This window comes from Coturnix japonica, chromosome Z, assembly GCF_001577835.2.
Source record: "Coturnix japonica isolate 7356 chromosome Z, Coturnix japonica 2.1, whole genome shotgun sequence".
Taxonomy (NCBI): domain Eukaryota; kingdom Metazoa; phylum Chordata; class Aves; order Galliformes; family Phasianidae; genus Coturnix; species Coturnix japonica.
In genome coordinates, this window is record NC_029547.1 from 40671826 (window position 1) to 40694416 (window position 22591).

Sequence of the window (22591 nt, forward strand, 5' to 3'; positions counted from 1 at the left end):
TGTGTGAGGCGGGGCGCTGGGAAGGAGCTGCTGCGCTCCGCCCTCAGCGCGGCCTCGGCCGGAGGGTCTGTGTGGTGTCCAGGCTATCGAGGGGCCTTTGCCGACAGGAGGGGGCTGCTTTTTATCCTTCCCTGAGGAGCCTCCTGTAGGCAGCGGAATGAGAAATGTTAGTGAAATAAAGGGAAGCTTAGGCCAATATTAAATGTGGACACAAAACTTTTCTTTATATTAAAAAGCTAACTGCCAGCTGTGGATTCTTTTATTAAAATCATTAACTCGTAAGAGTTTTTGGATTCCTCTTTCACAGTTAGCTTCAGAAAGAAGTTCTGTCAAATGCTCAGACAAAGCAAATATTCCTCAAATAAGAATTATTTCCTTCTGTAACCACATGTGAAAATTCCCAAATATTTATTTATTTTGTGTTGCTTGTTTGTTTTTAATGGAAACATTGATGCAGCAGAACACTGTGCTAAAATCTATCTGCGTGCCCAAACACAAGTACGCCTTCTTCTATTGATCTCCTCAGAAGCATTTTAATTATGTAGCAGTATTTGCTGTCTTGTTTTTACTTTGCCAGTGTGCCAGACCTGGCACTACTGCACAGCACTCCCTGCTATATTGCTATATTTCCATTTTTCTGTCATCATCCTATGCTTGTCTGAATAATAAATAAATTGGTAATTCTTAAAAATTCTGAGTTTATAAATGTGGCCTGAAGTGTTGCCTTAAAAAAAAAAAAAATGATAATAGTAAAAGAACCCACAAGAAATCATAAAGCTATTTGTCCTCCTTTCCCCGCTGTCATTTGTTGGTTGAGGATAGGGCAGAATTTTGCTGTCCAGGGCCTGATTACCAAGTACATCCTCACAGCTAAAAGGAAGAGGATACTTGCAATATTCCTTTCTTTCATTCCCCTGGAGGAGTATGGACATGTATTGGACAGAAGCTTCTTTGGGTACCTTGGTGCTCTTGTCATTCAGTAAGGCCCACGCAAGCAACAGAAACTGGAAAATCACAGAAAATGAGAGAATGTGAGAATGAGTGCATTCCATCTTGTACTTAAAAAGTACCTTTAGCTAATAAGACAACGCTCTTTGCCTTGCAATGATTTACTTAAGGTCCAACACAGTAACAATGGAACTACTGCCCTAAGTCATCATACTTGAAAGGATCTGTGTAAAAAGAGGAGTTTGACAACTTTGTTGACTTTCCATATTCTCAAGCCACTGTCAATATTTTGTAGAAGAAAGGGGTGTCTTCAAAGACTGCAGAGCAGCATTTGAAAGTAGGAAAGAAAAACATGCCCTTAATAACAAGAATTGTTTTTCACATACGCAAAAATAGGTTAGGAGGAGGCTCAGCTGACCTTATTAATCACAGGATAACAAAGTGAGAGATGTAATGCTACTAGGAAATAAGCTTATGCTGTTCCAGACTGCTTCAAAATATCTATTTCCAGAAGGGATAAAAGATAACATTACCCTCATATGTTGACGCAGCAGTTCTTTTCACATGAGTAAGGAAAAAAAAAAGACTGAATAAAACATAATTAGATACCAGAAAGAGTGCCAAAGATACTGAAGTCAAGATGAAAAAGCTATTCTGTACATATGAGATGAAAAGATTTTTTAATCTGGCAACAATAGTTCTGTAAAGAAAATGACCTTTTCTAAGTGAAAGGGATGCAGAAAGATGGGAGTGGGTATATACAAAGTATAAGTTTGAAACATTTGTTTGTGTTTTTTAAGAACTGGGGCACTCAGACCGGCTAGATGATGAATTATTGTAGCAGAAAAACAAACCACCTCTTTTTCATGTAAAATGAGATGAGTGGAATCAGCTGTGCCAAAAAGAGCCAGAATGCTCCCACCTGTTCACCAGCACACCAAACAAAACAATGCACAAACACAATGGTGCTGAAAACACCCTGTTCTGTTGTAGTACGTCTAGCCTTGTTTCCAGGCTATCCAAAGTCAAACAAGGCTGCAGCACTAGCAAAGCAGGGAGCTGGGCCTGCCTTGTGATCACATCTAGTAATGGGAGAACAGAAATTTTAGGGCTAGTTATTTTTAATGTTTTCATAATTGGCTTGGGTGCAGGCATTGGAAGCATACTAACTGAGTGTGTGGATACTGCTAATTTGGGATGAGCCACTGACTCCCTTATGACAATTTTCTGAGAGATCTTGACAGATTGGAGGGCTGGGCAGTCGGCAACAGCATTCATAGAATCACAGAACCACCAAGGTTGGAAAAGATCACCCAGTCCAACCATCCACCCATCACCAATAATTCTCACTAAACCATGTCCATCAATACAACACCCAAACACCCCCAGGGTCAGTGACTCCACCACCTCCCTGGGCAGCCCATTCCACTGCCTAATCACTCTTTCAGAGAAGTAGTATTTCCTAATGTCCAGCCCGAATCTCCCTTGGTGCAACTTGAGGCCACTCCCTCTAGTCCTATCACTGGTTACATAAGAGGCTGACCCCCAACTCCCTTCTGTTAGTTAGAGAGAACAATAAGATCTCCTGGATCCTCCTCTTTGCCAGACTGAACAACCACAGTTCCCTCAGCTGCTCCTCATAAGGCCTGTGCTCCAGACCCCTCACCAGCTTTACTGCCCATCTCTAGACACACTCCAGGGTCTCGACATCTTTCTTTCTGTGCAGTGCAAGGGATGGGTGCTGGTTTGTGAGCCACAGTGCAGCAAAGACATAAAGCTATTAGAGAGTCTTCAAAGAGGGGCTATGAAGCTGGCAAAGGGTCTGCACAGCAACATGTGTGAGGAGCAGCTGAGGTCTCTGGACTTGCTCAGCATGCAGATCCTCACTAGGAGCAGTGGGACAGCAACAGGAGCCAAGTGAGTGGAATGGGGAGCTGTGTCAGGGGAGCGTCAGGCAGAGGTTGTTAGGGAAAGGTTCTTCACCAGCATGTGGTAGGCATGGCCCTAAGAGCTGGAGTTCTGGAAGCATCAAAGCAGTGCTTCCAAACAGTGTCTGAATATTATAGGATGGCGCTGTGTGGAGCTAGGTGATGAACTCAGTGATCCCTGGGATCCAGCTTGAGATATTCTGTGCTTTAGGCTGGACATTAGGAATTATTACTTCTTGGAAAGGGTAGTCAGGCATTGGAATGCACTGCCCAGGGAGACGGTGGAGTCACCGACCATGGGAGTGTTCAAGAAACGTTTGGATGTTGTGTTGATGAATATGATTTAGCTGGGAAGTATTGGTAATGGTTGGACTAGATGATCTTGTAGGTCTTTTCCAACCTTGATAATTCTGTGATTCTGTGCTTCTATAAAATCACATGATCCCCAGAGGACCAGCTTGGTCAAGATTTTCCCAGCACTTGTTGGTCCCTAGGGCAGAGTGTAACCCTAATAAAGAGGGCAAACATTCACTTTCTCAGTGCTGCCCACAGACCACCACGATTTTTGGTAGTGGGGCAGAGGCCGGCGGGAGGAGGGCAGAACGGCAGGACTCTCCCAGCAGGACACAGAGGCGCAAGGCAGTGCTACACCCTCCGCTGGGTGCCGGCCGGACCGGGGGCGGCGCTTCGGCGGGGCCGCGTCGCTCCTGCCGCCCTCGGGCACGCGCCCTGGTTCCGTAGGAGCACGCAGTGGGTCGGCGTGCGGCGGGGCCGTGCCCCGGGGCTCCCCACCCTCGCGCTGGCTTTGTGCTGCCGCTCGCACTTGGCAGGCGCGGCAGGACTGGGAATCCCTGGCGGTTGAGGAGGTGGTGCCGATTCCTTCTCCGGAGCTGGGCGCATGATGGCGGCAGCTGCCGCAGCAGAGGTGAGCAGCGCCGGGAGCAGCAGCAGCGATACCTCCAGCACTGGCGAGGAGGAGAGGATGAGGCGCCTTTTCCAGACCTGCGACGGCGACGGGGACGGCTTCATCAGCAGGTAGCGGCGCGGAGCCGCCCCCGCGAAGTGCCGTCTCAACTTCTTGCAAGTTTGCCGCTCGGAGCGGAGCGGTGGGAGGCGGCCGGGCAGTCGTGCCTGCCGCCAGGCCGGACCCTCCGCCGGCGCGCAGACCGACCGCCCCCTCCTCCCTGCCGTGGGCTCATGACGGCCGCTGCCTCCCCGAGGGTGGTGGGCGAGCGGGGCGGGCGTTCCCCGCCGCTGCTCCGCTGTCCCCACGTGTCTGTGGGCTCCTGAGCCGGGACACAGCTTGCGCCCGTGGGAGCTGCTCTGCTCGGGGACTGCGGAAGCGACACAACAGCAGGTTGGGGCTGCGAAACTTGTGCGCCCCAACCATCAGCGGGCAGGTGATTTTCGTGGGTAAAGATAAAGCTGTGAATAGTCGTGGAGGAAGGTGTGACAGTTCTGTTGAGTGCTCGGTAGAAAGACGTCCTTTGCGGATGCTCCCTCAGGTGAGCCCGCAGGTGTCAGTGTGAGAAGGTCTGTAGGGCTCATTGCTGTAACGCACTGTGGAGGTAGAGCCCTGGATGTCATGATATAAGGTAAAATTTGTACAGTTTTTCCAGAATATCTCGTTTCCCCATGTTTTTACCAGCATCCTTGCATTGCAGCTTCATGTACGTTCCTGCACTTGTCCCGTGTTAGTTTCAGAGCTGTTACCTGAGCTGATAAATTTCTTTGAGCAGTGGTGAGTTTGTGCATTTGTACTAGGTGTCTGTGTATAAGCCATAGTGAAATGTTCAAATGTATGGGATTATTGGCAGCATCTCTTGATTAGTGTTGGGTACATTGTAAGGATAAATCTGGAACTACTCTGCTACTATTCTATACTCCAGAACTGGGAGTATAGAATCATATACTCGTTTGTATTGGAAGGAACCTGAAAGCCCACCCATTTCCAACTTCCCTTGCCATGGGCAGAGTTTGCCACCAGATCAGGCTGCCCAGGTCCCCATCCAGGCTGACCTTGAGCACCTCCAGGTATGAGGTATCTACAGTTTCTCTGCACAGCCTGTGCTTCACCTCCCTCTAAGTAAGGAATTACCTTCTAACATCTAACTTAAATCTTCCCTCTTTCAGTTTGAAGCCATTCCCCTCTGCCCATGTTCTATCACTACCAGACTGTAAAAAAGGCTATCCCCTATCTGTTTATAAGCTCCCTTCAAATACTGTAAGGTCCTGCTGGGGACTCTTGCACAATGATTTTGAAAACATTAGGGTTTCCAAACGTAAGAGGTGATGAAAATCGAATCCTGTGCTGGTTGCAGTGAGTGAGCATCTCCAGAGAGCTGAGTCAGAGAGAGGGAATTTTAGAGTTTGTCATCTAACCTGAGAGTATAACCCTATGGAAAGGCTAAGTAAACTTCAGTCCCCTCGGTCTCTTTGGAACCAGAAAGTTGCTGAAAATCTCTAACAGCTGGCAGTCACTTTAAAAGTAAAACCTGAGGGTCATGATATCTTTTATCTAAACAGCTCCCTAAACACTTCCCCCCCCCTTCCCCTCCCCCCATCTAGTAATTATTTTGACAGTTGTGGTTCTGAAATGTAAACTAAGAAAATGTATGCCTTCCAACCACTATGTTAGGATCACTTCTCTTTACATTTGTTTACTGTCCTCATGGAAATTATTCTGATGTCAGAAAACTTTGTATGTTCACTTAAAGCACGTGCTGCCTCCTCTCAGCACGTTCTCTGATCTGCAATTTGGTGCTTTTCCATAATGTAAACTCTATTGAGTTCTGTATATTTGTCTTTTAAAGCACTTACTGTGAGACCTTCGTCACTCTGCTCCATATGGACAGTTGAGAGGTGCTCCCATGACACAAACCGTTCAGATTTCTGATGAGCTTTTCCTTAAACTTTCATTCCAAGTTAGTATTATGTGTATTTTAGAGTGTTTCTGAGTGTTGGTTGATCTGCACTGTTGAGACCATTAAGAACTCTGGGAACATGTCTGAAGGGGATTTCAGTAGCAAACAGAAATACAACCCAGAAGATAGCAATAGTAGAAAACCCCTCTGGGTATGGTAGGTCTGTTGTTGAGACTTATTAGCATCTTGTTGCATAAGGGATTAGTACCTTCAACATGAAATTGTCATCATCATGATCAGAACTCCTGGCCTTGAATGCCTCCAGGGATGGGGCATCCACAACCTCCTTGAGCAACCTGTTCCAGTGCATCACCACTCTGAGTGAAAAACTTCCTCCTAATGTCTAACCCAAACTCCTCTGTCTCAGTTTAAAACCATTCCCCCTTGTCGTATCGCTATCCAGCCCTTCCCTCTCCTGTGTATATGCACCCTTCAAGTATTGGAAGGCCCCAGTGAGGTCTCCCCAGATCCTTCTCTTCTCAAAGCCAAACAAGCCCAGTTCCCCCAACCTTTCCTCATAGCAGAGGTGCTCCAGCCCTCTGATCATCTTCATGGCCCAACTCTGGACCTGTTCCAAGAGCTCTGCATCTTTCTTGTGCTGAAGGCCCCAGGCCTGGATGCAGTGCTCCAGATGGGGCCTCACAGGAGCTGAATAGAGGAGGATGATCGCCTCCCTCTCCCTGCTGACCCCTCCGCTTTTAATGGAGCCCAGGATATAGCTCTTCTGGACTTCATTAGCCTGCATAAGTGCAATGTACTCCTTGCTTTATATAGTGTGTTTATAATGTGCAATGTACTCCTTGCTTTATGTAGTCTATCTGTTCCTCTTGTGATCTATGACAATGCACAAGCAGACTTGATCAATGGTTTTCAGGGTATGTTTGTAGTATGTGCCTCCAGGTCTTGCAGACAATTCCTTCTGGTTCACTGGCACACTATACCTCTGTTAAGAGTATATTTTTTGGTCATGGTTTGCAGTCTTAGTGTTTTGGAAATTACATCTTTTTTAAGCAGTGAATTGAAGACAGTTTTATTTATTTATTGCATTAAATTAAATTCCTTTCTTCCATGGTCTTTCCATTACTGGTGGAGGCTGTGGTGTTTTTAGTCTTTGAGGGCAGAAGTATCTTCATTGCTTTCCTTGTAGCCACAGTAGAGATGGTAGGTTAACTTCTGCACGCTAGTCGTGCCCTTTACAGCAGGTTAAACATTGCAGTAAATGCCTGGGCATCTGTTGAAGGAGATGAAAAACACTGCAAAATTGACTGCTTCATCATAGCATACAGCAGATTTATAGCTTCTTACTAGTTTGAGCCTCTTCAGAACTTAATTTTCAGTACAGGAGGGTTTAAATTTGTAGTTCTGCAGCTGTTATTTGTCGTAAGTTGTCACATCTTTTAAATCCGCTCTCACTTCAGGTTTGCTTACAGGGCTAAAGCTTTTGCAGTCATTTGTTTGCACAATGCATATAGTAATTTGTTTGCAAGACATCTTCCTTTCCTAATCCTGAATAGTTAGGGAAAAGATTTTTCTTGAAGCAAAGGCAGACATTTTGTACCCGTGTTTACTTAGTTCATATTGCATGAGGAAAAGAGCTATTTGCATTCCTAATTAAGTTACATGGTGACTCAGCTGTGTAAATGCTTTGTTGTGCATCAAACTGTAAACTTTTTTTTTTTTTTTTTTTTTTTTAAATAAAAGATAGGGAAATAGAGGCACAGATGGAGGGGAGGAGCATGTCCTATGACTAATTTTACAGCTCTCTACTAATGTGCTGGTTATTCTTTCCCAAATTATTAGGATGATATGAGTGTACTTGTGAAGAATGTTCTGTTGATGGGTGTAACAAAGAAGAATCTGAATGACTGGGCACAAAGAGCCTCTGTCAGTCTCTGCATTGCATTTGACACATGCATGTTGAAGTTCTGCAACATCCAGTACAAAAAAGTATTAGGAAAACTCAAGCCCTCTAACTTGTTAATTGGCGATGAAATGTTATTTTCCTCTTTATGGGACATGTAGTAATTTATTTATTTATTTATTTATTGACATCTTTCAAGTGCTTGTCATCTTTTCTTTTTGTAGCCTTTATGGTTGTCAGTGAGGAAAGTGAAACCAAATGAAAACACGATTTTTTACAGGTATTGAACTAGATAAATATCTTCTTCGGAAACTTAAATGCCTTTATTATATGTTGATGGCACCAGTGCTCCTTTTATACATATAATAAATTTGACCTTTACTGCAGAAGTCACTAAATGGGTTCCTAGATTATTACACTGCAACACTGTGTGGTTTAAGGTAAGCTAATTTGGAGTGTGTTTTTGTTGAACAAATGAAGCTATGAGCTGCAAAGATACTGGGTGAATAAAATAAAATCAGTTTCATAAATAAGTTACAAATAAACGCGTTTTCTGATTTAAAATTTAAAATACAACGACTTCTGAGTTTATTCAGAAAAAAGGCAAAGGTGGTGTTTAATTCAATAGAGTAAATTTCATTATTATTTTAAGAATAATGTATGGAGTTCTGCTTGTAGAGTCTGGCAATACTTTCTTATGTATAGACTATTGATTTTTACATTGTACTTAGTATCTTACTGAAAATCTGTAGTAAAAACAAAGTGAGATGTTTAAATAACAACAAACTTGTTGATTTGAGCTTTTGTTTATAAAAGCACACGCTGAAGCAGTGCATCCTTTGACAGCATTTCTCAGAAGCAGTTTAGATTTCATGTTACGTGAATGGTTTTAGTGGCACATGTTTTTGGAAATTCATAATTTTTTCAACAAATAAGATGTTGATACTTCCCTTTTTAATGGGCTTCAATAGATGGGACATTCCCAGGTTTTTTGCTCTCTGTTGTTTTGTTACCCCTTTCACTGTTTCTCATTCAGGTAGCCACATGCAATTGGGAAAGAAGGTATTCTTAAGAGGGCAAAATGCTTCTATTTACTCTGTTTTTAATGAAACAAAATTATGATTCGGTTCTGCCTGTCACTCTCCACAAGAGGAATTACAAAGAAAGTTCTCTTTTTTAGGTAGCTGCTTTTATATATTTTTTATAATGTGCTGGAACTACTATACTTAATGAAGTATCTACTGAAGCAGAAAAAGAATGACTAAATGAGAGGTGGAAAGTTAACTTTGGTTATTTATGGCAGACAAATTTAGTGTTTATGTTTCTGTGGTGTTGGTTGTTTGGTGCATGTGAGACTCAAAATATGTTGTTGCAGGAAATTCAAGATGGCCCCTTTTTTTTCTCTTTTTTGGTGTATACTTAAATGAGCTGGCTACATATGGCCATGGAATCACAGAATCAGAGAATTGCAGGGTTGGAAGGGACCTCAAGATATCACTGAGTCCTGCCACCCTGCTAAAGAAGGTTCCCTCCAGTAGGTCACATAGGCAGGCATCTGAGGGATCTTAATTCCTCCATAGAACAGACATGTCCAACCTACAGCCCACAGCCCAACCTGACTCACACCGTGGTCCACACCTGCTGCTGCTGTGCCATCACGGTGTTGTCCCAGCTGTGCGACTGTCACTCTTATGGTATCATCCCAGGCACCAGGCATAGCTCAGTGCAAGCTCAAGTGATGGCAAACAGAGTTATGCATTTTGATACATTGGCTAAACTGTGTTTTGTGAGCAGGGAGAACAGTGCAGCTGTGCTTTCCATTTTGATATAGGAATTTGAGAATAGGTTTCAAATTTTTAAAATTAAAAAAAAAAAAAAAAGTAATTTTAAAAATGGATTTGGGACTCCATTTTCAGTCGACATCAATGCAGATTTTCAATGGGATGGATAAGAGATGAAATAAAAAATCTTACTGTGTCTCTTCACCAGGCTTTTAAAGACCTATCTGACCAGAGAGAAATACCCCTCACTTCACAATCACATTACTCATGTCATCACTTTCTGGCAGCATGCAGGTTTGAGAACAAGTGTTTTCAAGGATAAAACACAGGAGGAGTAAAATTTCATCAGAAGACTCTGATGAACACCTTGAGAGCTTACTAAGGATTGCAGTCACTGCCATCAAACCAGACTGATGGGTTAGCTTTACAGAAACAATGTCACATATCCCACTAGTTTTATGCTTTTTATTTTTTTTTAATGTGTTTTAATAAAAACCTTTGAAAAATAATGTATGCAAGTAACAAAACTTACTTTAACTAAGTTATGTGTTTTACGAGGGCTGCTCCAAAAGTAATGCCTCCTATTATGTTGCCCTATGACTTCAGAGGTGGGTGCTGGTATGGTAGTAGAGATTGAGCCTTTCTGCTAGTATTCTGTTACATTTGTTACAATGTGACAGATGACAGTGGAGGGGCAGTCTGACAAAATGGCGTCTGACAGATGAGTGCAGGTGAAGCAAGTGTGTGTCACTGAACTCCCCTGTACAGAAAAAATGGTACCCATTGGCATTCATGGACACTTGCTGAACTGCTGTGGAGACAGAAAAGTGGATCTGAGCACAGTGAAGTGGTGACTGGTGGGTTTTAGCAGTTTTATGTTCATGAGATTCCTTCATTCTTCACACAAAATAGAAAGTAACATTGACCTTAGTGTTGCTGGATGGTTCATTCCTCAACAGTATGTTTACATGTTTTTACCTAAAGGACACACTGTATGCATTTGTTAAGTATATGATGCTTTCAGTAACTACCCTGTTGACTTGGTTGCCGTTGTCTTTTAGCCACTTGCACTCAGAGTATATTATGCAGTGTGGCTCTCCTCTCTGCTTTGAATTTCATTTAACAGTTAGACCAAGCAAACTTCTCGAGAGGATTTTGCAGTCATGATACTTGCAGACAGGCTTGAAAGCAATTATTCCAAATGCTCTTTTCTAACTCTAAATACCTTTTTCCTCTTTAACTTACTGTTTGGTGGCAAGAGAGATTTCCCTGGCCTACTCTCAATAAAATGGAAATCAAAGCTGCCACTGATCCAACTGAAATGTAATGATTTAATTTCTTAGTATGTCATATTACTGTGAAGATCAACAGCATGATTCAGCTCTCACTTGTGTCTCTGGTAGTCAAAGTGATGAAAATAGCGTGAAATTAATTGAGGAGAAATCTTTCTTCTTTTCCATGGTCTTTCTGTGTTACAGTTTCTTTCCAATTTCAGGTCATAGATTGATAGAAAACAGCAGTTGGCTTATTGGGTTTAAATGTCTGTACATTTATGCATTTCAAAATTATACAAAGTATCCCTTCTGAACTAAATTGTCTTGTTTTTTTCTTCTCCATTCCCATTTTTCCAATCTTTCTTGAACTTTTCTCCCTCCCTTACCCCAATTTTCCCTCTAAAAATATCCTTAGGAATGACTTGCTGATGGTGTGCCGCCAGCTGAACATGGAGGAGTCTGTTGCTGAGATCATGCACCAGCTGGGAGCAGATGAAAATGGAAAAATTTCCTTCCAGGATTTTAGCCAGTGCCGCATGCAACTGGTGCAAGAAATCAGGAAGGAGGAAGTGGAACTTTCTGTGAAATCGGATGACTCTTGTATAAAGAAGAAGTTAAGAGATAGGATAGCTTCCTGGCCAACTAGCAGCAATAACAGTTTAGGTAGGTTTGACATCTAAATGTCCTGCTAATGTTGTTTAACAGACATTAAGCTCTGAGGGAGCTTAATACTGTTTTACCTCAGTAAAAACAAGTATGATGTAACATGTTGTCAATTTTATGGCTGTCTCCTGTATTCCTATCTTGGAGATACCAGAACTGATTACCTGTCTCCTTCAGGCTCTCAAGGAATCTCTGTGCTTCAGTTCTTTTGGTTGCAGATTTTTCTGGTATACTGTATACCGTAGCCACAAGAGGGCAGATATGTGTAGCACTGTATGTAGTACACAGCGTGTAATGAATGTGTGCCTTGGGTGTTAACTACTGGTAATGATGTCTTACTTTCAATGTAAAAGTAGTCAAATTAATTTTTAATTGTTACCTGTACTTGTGATAATGAATCATGTTAATTATATTAGTATAAAGTGTAATTCTTTGTTCCATGTTGTTTTCTACTTACATACTCAAAGACTAGTGTATTCTCTTTACAGTAAGTGCGGAAAACCACCTCTGAGTTTCTTAAGTCAGTTTGTTAGATATGACTGCTTTGCAGTGGGGAAAAGATGTTGATCTTAAGAGACATCTTAGTTGCCAACTTGCTTCCCTTCTCGCTGCCCTTTTGCAGCTTAAAATTTTGGGTGAGTGAACGGGAAAGCACTGTGCTAGTTGTTACATAGTTTATTCTTTCTCCATAGCATTTTACTAATTAAACAATAAACACTGATTAGTAAACGCTTGCTTATAATGTTTATGCAAGAGAGAGAAATAGCTATAAAATAAACTCTGCATCTATGAGACCTTACCTGGAGTTCTGCATCCATTTCTGGGGCCACCGGTATGAAAAGGACATTTGTTAGAGTGTGTCTGAAGGACAGCATTGAAGATGATCAGAGAGCTGGAACACCTGCCCTGTGAAGACACATTGAAAGAGCTGGGAGCCTGGAGAAGGCTTCTAGGAGACCTTGTAGAAAGAGACCTTCTAGTACCTGAAGGGGACCTATAGGAAAGCTGGGGAGGGACTTTTTATACAGGTGTTTATTGACAAGACTAGAGAAATCACAGAATCACAGAATTGTGGTTTTAAGCTGGAAGGGGGTAGGTTTAGACTAGGTATTAGGAAGCAATTATTTACCGTGAGGGTGATAAGACACTGGAACAGGTTGTCCAGAGTGGTTGTGGATGCCCCCTCCCTGGAAGCATTCAAGGCCAGGCTGGATGGGGCCTCTCTATACATAGCTTATATTTTAACAGTCTTTAATTTTTGCATTTTAGGTGCCTTATCGGGAGCCAGAGAAAGCTGGGAGTATGATTCAGGAGCAAGAGATCTTCAGAGTCCAGACCTCCAGAGTCATTTTACACTACGGAAGGTATTGGAAAATGGTGGAAGTAGTGTGACTAAACAAGCTGCTCTGCAGAAGCTTCTAGCTCAGGCCTCAAATTATAGTAGCTCCATTGGAGGAAATTACTTGGAACTTGCCAACACTGTAAGTATGTTTTTCCTCTCAAGTCCTGTATATTATTTTTATTTTCACTTATTATTCTCTGAAAAAGCATGTTAATTCAGCCATTGAACAATCATGGAAGCAATGTCAGGCTGCTGGTGCATTTCATTTACAAGAACGTAAATGTGATTTTAGGAAGTGGTGGTGTATAATATTTCCAAAGCTCATATAATTGAGTGAAAAAGTATAGTCGTCAGTGAGGAACCATGTTCAAGTTCTTAAGATACACAGTTTAGCAAAAGAAGAGGTATGTGTGAAAGCTTCCAACCCATTCCTGCCAGTGACAACACTAAATTGAGAAGAGCTGTTGACTTCAGGCAGAGGGGCCTTGCAGAGGGACTGTGACAATGAGAGGGCTGGGCAATCACCAGCTGCATGTATTTTAACATAATCAAGTGCTGGGTTCTGCACCTGGGATGGGGCAGCCCTGGCTACATGCTCTGCTCTGTGTGACAGGGACAGGGCCTGAGGGAACAGGCATGGAGCTGTGCCAGGGGAGGGGCAGGGGGGATGTTACGGAAACGTTCTGCACCACAGGGCAGTGGGCATGACTGAGCTGCCTGAGTTCTGGGACTGTTTGCACAACTTTCAGGCAAAGGGTTTGAATTTTGGGTGGTCCTATATGGAGCCATGAGCTGGGCTTGACTGATGGTCTTATGCTTCCTATTTCTATACACAAGAGCTATTCTTTATTATGTTAAGATATGCAAATATTGTACGTGTAAGGCATTGCTTTTGGCTTCTCCATCAATACATTTTGAACAAATCCATATTTTAGTTCTAAGTGAGGCATGTAATATAAGGCCATTTTGTAACATGGTCCTGACTTCTGCTGCACAGAATTTTAAGTGGAGAAGTAAAATATGAAAGAGGAAAGGTTTTGTTTTTGAAGTGATTGCTTGTCCCATTTATCTTCCATGAAATTCACATAGGGGAATTCTAGCTGCAAGTGAACCTCAGGAGGTTGTCTAGTCCAGCTTCCTGCTTAAGAGTTAATGTCTAATGGAAGTGGTTGCTGGCAGCTGAGGAAAATCAACTTCTTTGAGCTACATTACTGAAAAATAAAACAATACAATATCTTCTGAAAGTGTTTTGAATAGATCCTATGTTTTTCTTGTTTGCTTGTTTTGAATGCAATCTGATTCAGGACCTGGTTTCCCTACGTAGATTAAAAATTTGTAGATATTTAAATGTACCTGAAAGACAAAAAAATTCAAGAAAGTTGACAATTAATGGAATTATATCCGATGCTTCCTAGAGAGAGTTTACTTAGTAGTAAACCAGTGAATGAAAACTGGACAGAAACGTATGAAATCTCTATAAAGCAGAAAAAGTAGAAACATGATTTTTTAAAGAGAATAGGACAGGAATCTGGGCCAGCTAGTATTGTTACTTATACATCCTGTTTTGTTTCTGGAGATGTGCACTATTTTGAGTAAGGGAGAATATCTGGATTTATTTGAGAGCAATAGTATCCAACCAGTCTAAAACCTACTTTAACTGAGCAGTAGATTTTGGAGAAACAGTGTCATATATCTGGCAATATATTTGATCCTGACTCAAATATCACTGTAATAGTCAAATGTAGAAGCATGGTCCAAACTACTAATAGGTGAATTTCTGAATGGTTTTAACTATTTTTTTTAATGTCTTTCTCTGCCATATTTTTCCTTGTTCTCTGGTTTGCATGATAACACTGCCAAATTAAAATGAAACTAAACTTGCTGGTAACATTAGTACTTCCCCATGCTGAAAACTGCACTTGTGGTTGTTCATTAAAAAGGTGCAAGTCTGCTTCTAAGGAAGATAGCTTTGCTTGATCTGCTTAAAACTATATGGATTTTGGAAAAACACGAGCTACTTCTAATTTATTTATTTAAAAAAATGTAAGATACAGTTTAAAAGATTAAGTGGAGCAGCTTAGGACTAATATACGTACACTAAAAGAATGGGTTAAGACTTTTCTTTCCAGAGTAGAAATTGTGAGTTCCTGAATGCTTTTTGAATCTGAACTTCATTCAGATTTCAAGATGAGTATGTTCTTATTATGTCCTCTTGTTATGTTCATCCTGGCAGATGTTGATTCAGAAGTGATAATGGCTTTGCTAGCCTGTGTGGAGGAAATGGACCTGGGGGTGTTGACACAAAGCTGAACATGAGCAGTGTGCCCTGGTGGCCAAGAATGCAAACTGCATCCTGGCTTGTATCAGAAATTGTGTTACCAGATGGAGCAGAGAGGTGACCTCTCTGCTCAGCGCTGATGAGGCCACACCTCAAATACTGTGCACAGTTTTGGGCTCCTTTCTACAAGAAAGATATTGAGACCCTGAAGCGTGTTTGGAGAAGGACAGAAAAGATGTGAAGGGTCTGGATGACAGGTCTTTTGGGGAATGCTTGAGGGAGATGGGATTATTTAGTCTGTAGAAGTGAAGGCTCAGGGGAGACTTTATCACTCTCTACAACTGCTAGAAAGGAGGTTGTAGCAAGGTGGGGTTGGCCTCTTCTTTTGTGTAACTAGTGATATGACAAGAAGGAATGGCCTTAAATTGTGTCATGGGACGTTCAATCTGGATGTGAGGAAAAATTTCTTTAACAAAAGAATGGTCAGTCACTGAAACAGACTGCCTGGGGAAGCTGGTGGTGTCATGATCCCTGGGAGAGTCAAGAACCACATCAATATGGCACTGAGGGACATCATTAGTGAGCATGGTGGAGATGAGTTGGGGGTTGGCCCATATGGTTTCAGAGTTCTTTTCCAACCTTAGTAGTTCTTTGATTCTGTGATACTGCACTGCTCTGACAGGCGGATACATTAACGGTAAAAACAGAAAGCCTCAGAAGAAATGAAGTTCTCCAAATGTATAATAGCTTTCTCTTTATTGCCATCTCTATGTTCCCTTTACGCTTATGGTTTTGAGAGACACCTAATCTTTGTTTTTAACTCACTTAACTCACTTCTGTTCTCAAATATTCTTCCTGTGGTCTTTGAAACAATATTACGATCAGATATCTCTCATTTATATGTAGATGAATACAGTCTTCATAGCATCTTCATTTGACCCCTGCTAAGCACTGGGGTCATGAGTCATATGCAAATGTTTGCTTTGGCTTTATCACAAAGAAGAGGGGCGAGGGAAAGTGGAGAGAATATTTACTCTGTTTTTTGTGATTTCCATTTATTTCATTTACACTATTAATAATGAGAGGCTTGTTTACTACAATCTGCATTTATACTTGTAACGAGAGATACATTGCCTTAGAGATGTGATCTGTATGGTTACTACCTTCCATGTCTCCTTCTCAAATTGATTTATCTACCTTTTTTTAGCACAATGAGAAACCTCTCAGGTCTCTTGTATTCATTTTCAGAAATCTCAGATTTCAGATTTCACATTATTGTGGGTTTAATCCTCAGATGTTTTCGTAAAGAAACTGGACAAACTACTTTGTACTCTTTCTAGGGTTACCTAAAAAAAACCTAATGGATCTTTAGATCTTCAGTAACGCGTTTCTGCTGTTCAAATTTGTATTTCTTTTGTAAAACTTTGTTATAGAAAAGCAAATATTTTAAAACAGATGATGTGTAGATACTTCTCTCAGGAATTTTAAATGCTCCTAAAAGTAGCCAGAGATTTTTAATCTTCTTCAGAATGATTATGCAGAAGCAGAGCAGAGCCTTTCTTTGTCATCCTGCTGTTATGAACAGTTCTAGACAGTTGAACTTCCCTCCAGTATATCCATACAGGCCATACTGACACCCTCTTGAAAGGAGTGTTTTTTATATTTATCTGAAGGTGTTCAGAGTTCAGACTTGGAATTCTGAAAAAAAAAAAAAAAAGAAAAGAAAAAAAAAGAAAAAAAAAGAAATTGTATGTCTCTGAACCTGGATGCTTTCTGGTTAGAGATTATCTTTTTTTTGTTTTTTTTTTTTCTATGAACACCCTCGCATTTCCCCTATTTGAATACTTTTTCTTGTTACTTAAATTAAATCCTTTTGGTTTAATACTTTGTAGTAGGGCTAATAACATTCTTCATATACTCCTAAAGCATAGACAATATTCCTCACTCAACACATCTCTCTTTATCACTTTTCACCTTGTTACCAGTATTTATGACTAACATATTAACCTTTCACGTGACCCGCCACCACTTACTAATGATGTACCTGTTCATGCAAGTAGGTTAAATACTACTGCAGTTATCTGTCACAAGAACCCTCATATGTCTTCCAAATGTAGTCATCTGTGAGCTTGTTTTTTATTGCAGTTGGATACAAACCTAAATATATCTCATGGATAGCAAAGAATTCAAGCATTTCAAATTATTTCTGTCAGGAGGGTGCGTGTTTGCTGATTTGTTTTTTATTTCTACTGGAATCTGCAAGGTTGGGTGAGAAGTGTGTGATGAGAACATCCACAGTAGTGTGTTCTGTAACTAGAGAAATAACTGATTTGGTGGTGTCATATCTGCTCAATTACTAAGAGCCATGGAGTCTTGATTCGTTCCCTGTGCTACTGTCAGGGAGAACGGCATTCCTCTGTTGCAGGAGAATCACCAAGGTTGGAAAAGGCCTCTAAGATCATCCAGTCCAACTGTCCAATGACAAAGAGATAAAGTGCTGTTCTCTGCAAATTTCATACAGGGCAATACCTCAGTGTGATATGCATGTTTCATATTAGAACTGCAGTGAATTTTAATAATCTGAAGGAATTAAATTTGGAGATGTTTAGTTCACTTTATGTATTGTCCTTGCAAATGATAAAAACAGACTAGATTAACTTGATACTTCTTTTATTTTCTTTGGGTTGTATGTATATATACAAATGCTCATGCATTTCTGTGTTCTTATTGTTTTCTTCTGTCGACTAAGTTCAGTGTAGGTAAGAGGGATGTATTTGTTGTCACAAATAGCTGTATTTACCTATGTGGAACCAACTGGGATGGTTTGATTTGTCATAATGATATTATTTCACACATTCTGTCAGATGGAAATAACTGATTTTTTTTGTTCAGAAAGGCTCTGCACAAAGATTTTACATTTCAAAAATGTGGCCCAGAGGACATCGATAGATGTTTAAACTGTCCGATACTTGAGTTGATTAGATCTGGGAGCCTTTATGAGTTTTTCCTTCCTAAGACACTACAGTTATATAGATACAACTCAATTAGTTGAAAATATTTAGGAAAGGTTTGGTGGAAGTATGATTAACTTGCAGAGGGGAAGAATAGAGCTGTAGTTTTGAGAAAAAGCCTGTGGTAGGTTGCTGTCATGACCACTTGCTTTTAGAAGCTTGTGATGTTGTTTTCCTCTTCAAAGCAGCTGTGCAAGAGCCACAGATTGACATCTTCTTACTAATGCAGAGAGAGGGCAAATTCACAGACTTGCCAAAATTGCTTCCCACAGCATTTCATTGTTCTGGCCAGTGATGATGCGGGAATAATCCTGCTTTATCTTGAGCAGAGCTGTCAATGCAAGATGGATATGTCTAGAGTATTTCTCTGAACTGCTCCACCTGCCAAATCTGCACTCATTTCTCATTGTAAAGGGAGCTGATTTTGGACTGTCTCCATAAAGAATAATACAGAATACTATAGCATCTTTTTGTAGTGCCTCTGGAATATGTTATTCCTTAGCTAATTCTGTCTGACTTGCCTGTATGTGTAACTCAGTTGGAGATATTAAAAACTTCATTAGATTGGGAATTGATGCTTTGATCATGCATCTGTGTGTGATGGGGGATCTTTTTTGTACAGTGGAATTAAGGTGATTAAACCAAGTTTAGTTTTGGCTGTGGGCTGTCTGTGAAATGTAGTTACAATCTCTACTGAATAAACAACTCAAAAGATTGTGAAGAACAAAGGCATGAATGTTCCTACTTGAACATTCATAGCAAAGCTATATATAATTGTATTGATGTTACTCTCTCAGCATGATCACTAGAGATGAGAACATAATGTCTTTGTCTTAGGAAAGTATTGTGTTCTGTAAATAGGTGTTACTGCAGTAACCTCTTTGTCAGACTGTAGTTGTACGCATTGCTATTTTTCTGTCAGTATCATTGAGCTGCAAGTTAGGACAGCTACAGCAATTGTTTTGAGAAAGCTATTATTTTTAGTTGACATGGCTTATATTGAGTGATAATAGTATATAAATTACTGTTGTTTATTTATTTATTTATTTATTTTTCGTGGACAGTGGCTTTTACTCTTTTACCTGCAAAATTTGTGTCATAATTAGGCAAACCTGAACTGAATATAATCTTCTGTCTATAAAACATCATATTTAAGATTATCATTGTGTACTGTATTCATCTCAGCTGTAGTGCAGTTCTGGATATCTATGTGAAAAAACACTGATAGGCTATTTCATTCTTTGCTAAAAATAGCCATTTATGGGCATGTGAAGTGTGTGTAAAATCTGAATTAAGTGATCTGTATGTAAATTCAATAGTGCTGTCATGTTGTTGAGCATTTAAGATGTAATGATTCCTTGCAATGCCTTAATGTACTTAGTACTGTAGGAAGATAATGTTGTGGGGCTGCTTGGTATTTTATATATATTCACATGTTCAAATTTAAGTGCTAAGTTTAATCTTTGCCCAGCCTCTTCTCTAGCATTTCAGACCATCTGACAGTACATCGTGTTACTCCTTCACTTGATGTCTTACCTCTGTGTTTGACCATAAGCCAACCAGCTGATATTTCTGGGGTCGTATCTGATACAACTAGCATGTGCCTCTGTAACTAAAAGCTTTTCTTTACTGATATGTTATGACTAGCAACTGGCAACAGGAATCTGTTTCTCTGTGTTAGTTTTTTATTTGGCACAGCTCACCACAGTGTTAGTATTAAGTGAGTAAAAATGTTACTCCTGAAAAGATCATAGCATTTTCTCCTGCACTCTCCTCCAGCTGTAAACCTTTGTGTCTGCACTGTAATTTTTAAGCTTCATTATTGTCACATTTGAACTAATCTGATGAACATGTTTTTTCAGATTGACTCTTTAAGTACAGGAAAGATTATCTGGTTGCCAAAGAAAGCAGAAATACTTCTGTAGGCAAGTGAGAACAGAGGACTTCACAGAGATGTGAGACTTGTGTAAAAGAGAGCCTTTTTTATTTAGTAAGGATCTGCTTTTACAGCAGACCTAGTGATGAACAATTTTCTCACTTGTTTAATGTATAGTGATCAGCTTAAATTAAATGTTTTATTGCAATCATCCAGGGATTGCTTTTGGGAATGTTTTTTTTAAGGAGAAGCATCAAGGAAGTTTGAAGACACACCTGTACTGTGATTAGATTCTGGCATAAGTTGTAATAGGATTGTGCAATATATTCATAGAATCCTGGCTCCTGTATCTATCCTTCTAGTAGTGCTCAGTTTCTCCTTTTTCAAGTTAAAAACTGAGATTATGGATTATTTCTGTCAGGAATCATCTGTGTTAATATGTAGTTTCTGGATCTTCACGTACAGCTGAACAAATTACAAACTTTTTGAAACTTGCTTATAGCACATTAATGCCATTACTTTCTCCATGTTAGATTATAAATTTTATATCCCCCTGCTAACAACTCTGTCCTGAAGTTCCTTTTGTTTGTTTTTTTAGTTTTGTTTTGTTCTAATTTTGTTTTGTTTGAATCCTTTTAGAGCTTCTATCAGCCCAGAGTTAGGGATTTTGGCACAGGATATGTGTGTTCAAGCAATCTTTTAGTAGATCTTTTTCTTGATGCTTTTAATTGGATCTTTTATGAAACCATTAACAATATTCTTTACAAGTATGTAAGGAGGATGAAGTGCATAGTATGATGGATTTTTACACAGTTCTGCAATTGTAATTGTATAATTGGAAGAAGAACATACCAATCAGGTGCTATAAGAAAGGGGTGCATTAAATATTTGAGTGTTTAAGTAGATGTTTTGAAGGCGTAGGTACTGAACTTGAGAACTCTGAATTGAACTTAGTTGCAAATACTTTGTATTCTGTCCTCCTCAACTTCTCTACTGCTAAGAAGCTGTTTATGCATCTGTTTTTTGTTTGCTGTAGTTAAAAGAGCTCTGGCCCTGGTGCAAGAGCTATTATCTCTTCGCTTCTCCCAATATTTGTTTTTTCTCCAGTTGTTTGAGATGAAGAGCAATTCGTCTTGTACACTGGGCTGTCATCACTGCACACATCTGTACAGAATATTGAAATAATATATCTGTTTGGCAACATTAAGCTGAACCTGAGAACTAGGATTAGTCTGCTGAAATAACATTAACCTCCTGCATTCCCGCGTGCCAAAAAGATTACCTTGCAGCTCCAGTCACAGGCAATCTTGTATTATCAGCTTTTCTGTTTGTAGTTGTTATTGATAATGGTGAGCTTCATTGAATCCCCATTTACAATAAAGATGAGAGGACTTATTACTTCTCCCCTGTTATAATATGCAAAACCCTTTTGTTTTGATTACATGATACACAGGAATTTTGAAAATATAGTGAAAATCTTTCATCTATGCACAGTTGTAAATGGACTCCAAAGTGCTTTTCCAGTTCAGTGCTTGTTTGGTTAAAATGGAGAAATCAACCATTATTCTGTCAACCACGCGAGGCAAGGCAGGGTTTGCATAGAAATCTATCAATGCCGTGATTAAATTCATCAAGATGCTTCTGCTCTCTGGAACTGTTTCTCTGTCACTGTTGGATCTGGGATATTGAGACAAAGCAATGTAAAACACTGGCATCATTCAAATTCCCTGCTTCTCTTTATGTTCTCTTTTTTTCTTTATGGCTGTCAGTATAGCTGTTTGGGGAAACAATATTGGTGCCAGTGCAAAGGAAATGGAATATTTCTTTACACATACTTGCTATCAATTACACTTTCTGCTTTGTGTGAAGATATTTTTCAGCGTGATTGCTTCATTTTGTACTACAAAATCATACTGCCATTTCTCAGCCAGGACACAGATTATGATGATCGCCTTGTTGCGCTGCATCAGTTAACTCTACTTTTCATCATGGGAGAAAGCAATCAGAATAAACGACTTGAATTTCTGGAAGGGCAGTATCTGTTTTATGAAGAACTGATAATGAAATAAGGTTTGAAGATGGAAATAGCAATGAATGAGGCAGAGGTAAGGCAATTGTGAATTTTACAATGGGAAACTTAAATGTAGGAACATGTGTAGGAAAAAATATGCTGGAGAAATTCAGAAGTTAGAATGCAAGGGAGTTAGAAGGTCTGAAAATTGTGTTTTGTGTACTAGACAGGCAGTTAGAGTAGAGAGCTTTGTGTTCAGCTGTCTGGAGAGATAGGAAAAATAAAGAAATATTCCTATTTTCTAGATACTGAGCAGGGAGGGAATGGAGGTCATATTTTGATTAACTTCCTGACCTTTGTGAGCAATGGATAAACTATGTAGCCAAGGAAGACAGCCATTAAAATAAACATCAGTTGAGAGCTGTAGGAATTCAGCTGCAATAGTCTTAAATTCTTTGGTAGTGAAATGGATCTGGTATAAAACTAGGGGGTTTGATTCACTGGGAGTTTTATATGTATTGTTTCAGCTCAAATTGTTGTTGAAGTGATTTTTCTTACAATTCCTGCCATAATGAAAACTCAAAATGCCAGCTCAGTGAGGCTGATACTCCTGTTATTCATGCCAGCAAAAACGTCCTATAGGACTGTCACGGTTTGAACTAAAAATCCACCTGCGTCCGTGACAGGGGGCCGT

The 22591-nt window shown here is 40.3% G+C and overlaps 1 protein-coding gene across 3 annotated transcripts in view; it reads left to right on the plus strand.

Moving 5' to 3' along the window:
* The first annotated feature begins 3589 nt into the window (after positions 1-3589).
* MCC (MCC regulator of WNT signaling pathway) overlaps positions 3590-22591 on the plus strand; it is a 172168-nt gene continuing 153166 nt past the window's right edge. Inside the window, exons 1-4 of one of the 3 annotated variants that reach the window (XM_032441473.1) lie at positions 3824-3911; positions 7886-7941; positions 11132-11379; positions 12649-12860. In XM_032441473.1, the coding sequence (XP_032297364.1) occupies positions 11145-11379; positions 12649-12860 (447 nt within the window). In that variant the 5' untranslated portion in view covers positions 3824-3911; positions 7886-7941; positions 11132-11144. Of the gene's footprint in view, positions 3912-7885; positions 7942-11131; positions 11380-12648; positions 12861-22591 lie in introns of all 3 variants that reach the window. The other 2 variants (XM_032441471.1, XM_032441472.1) reach the window with 2 other exon arrangements.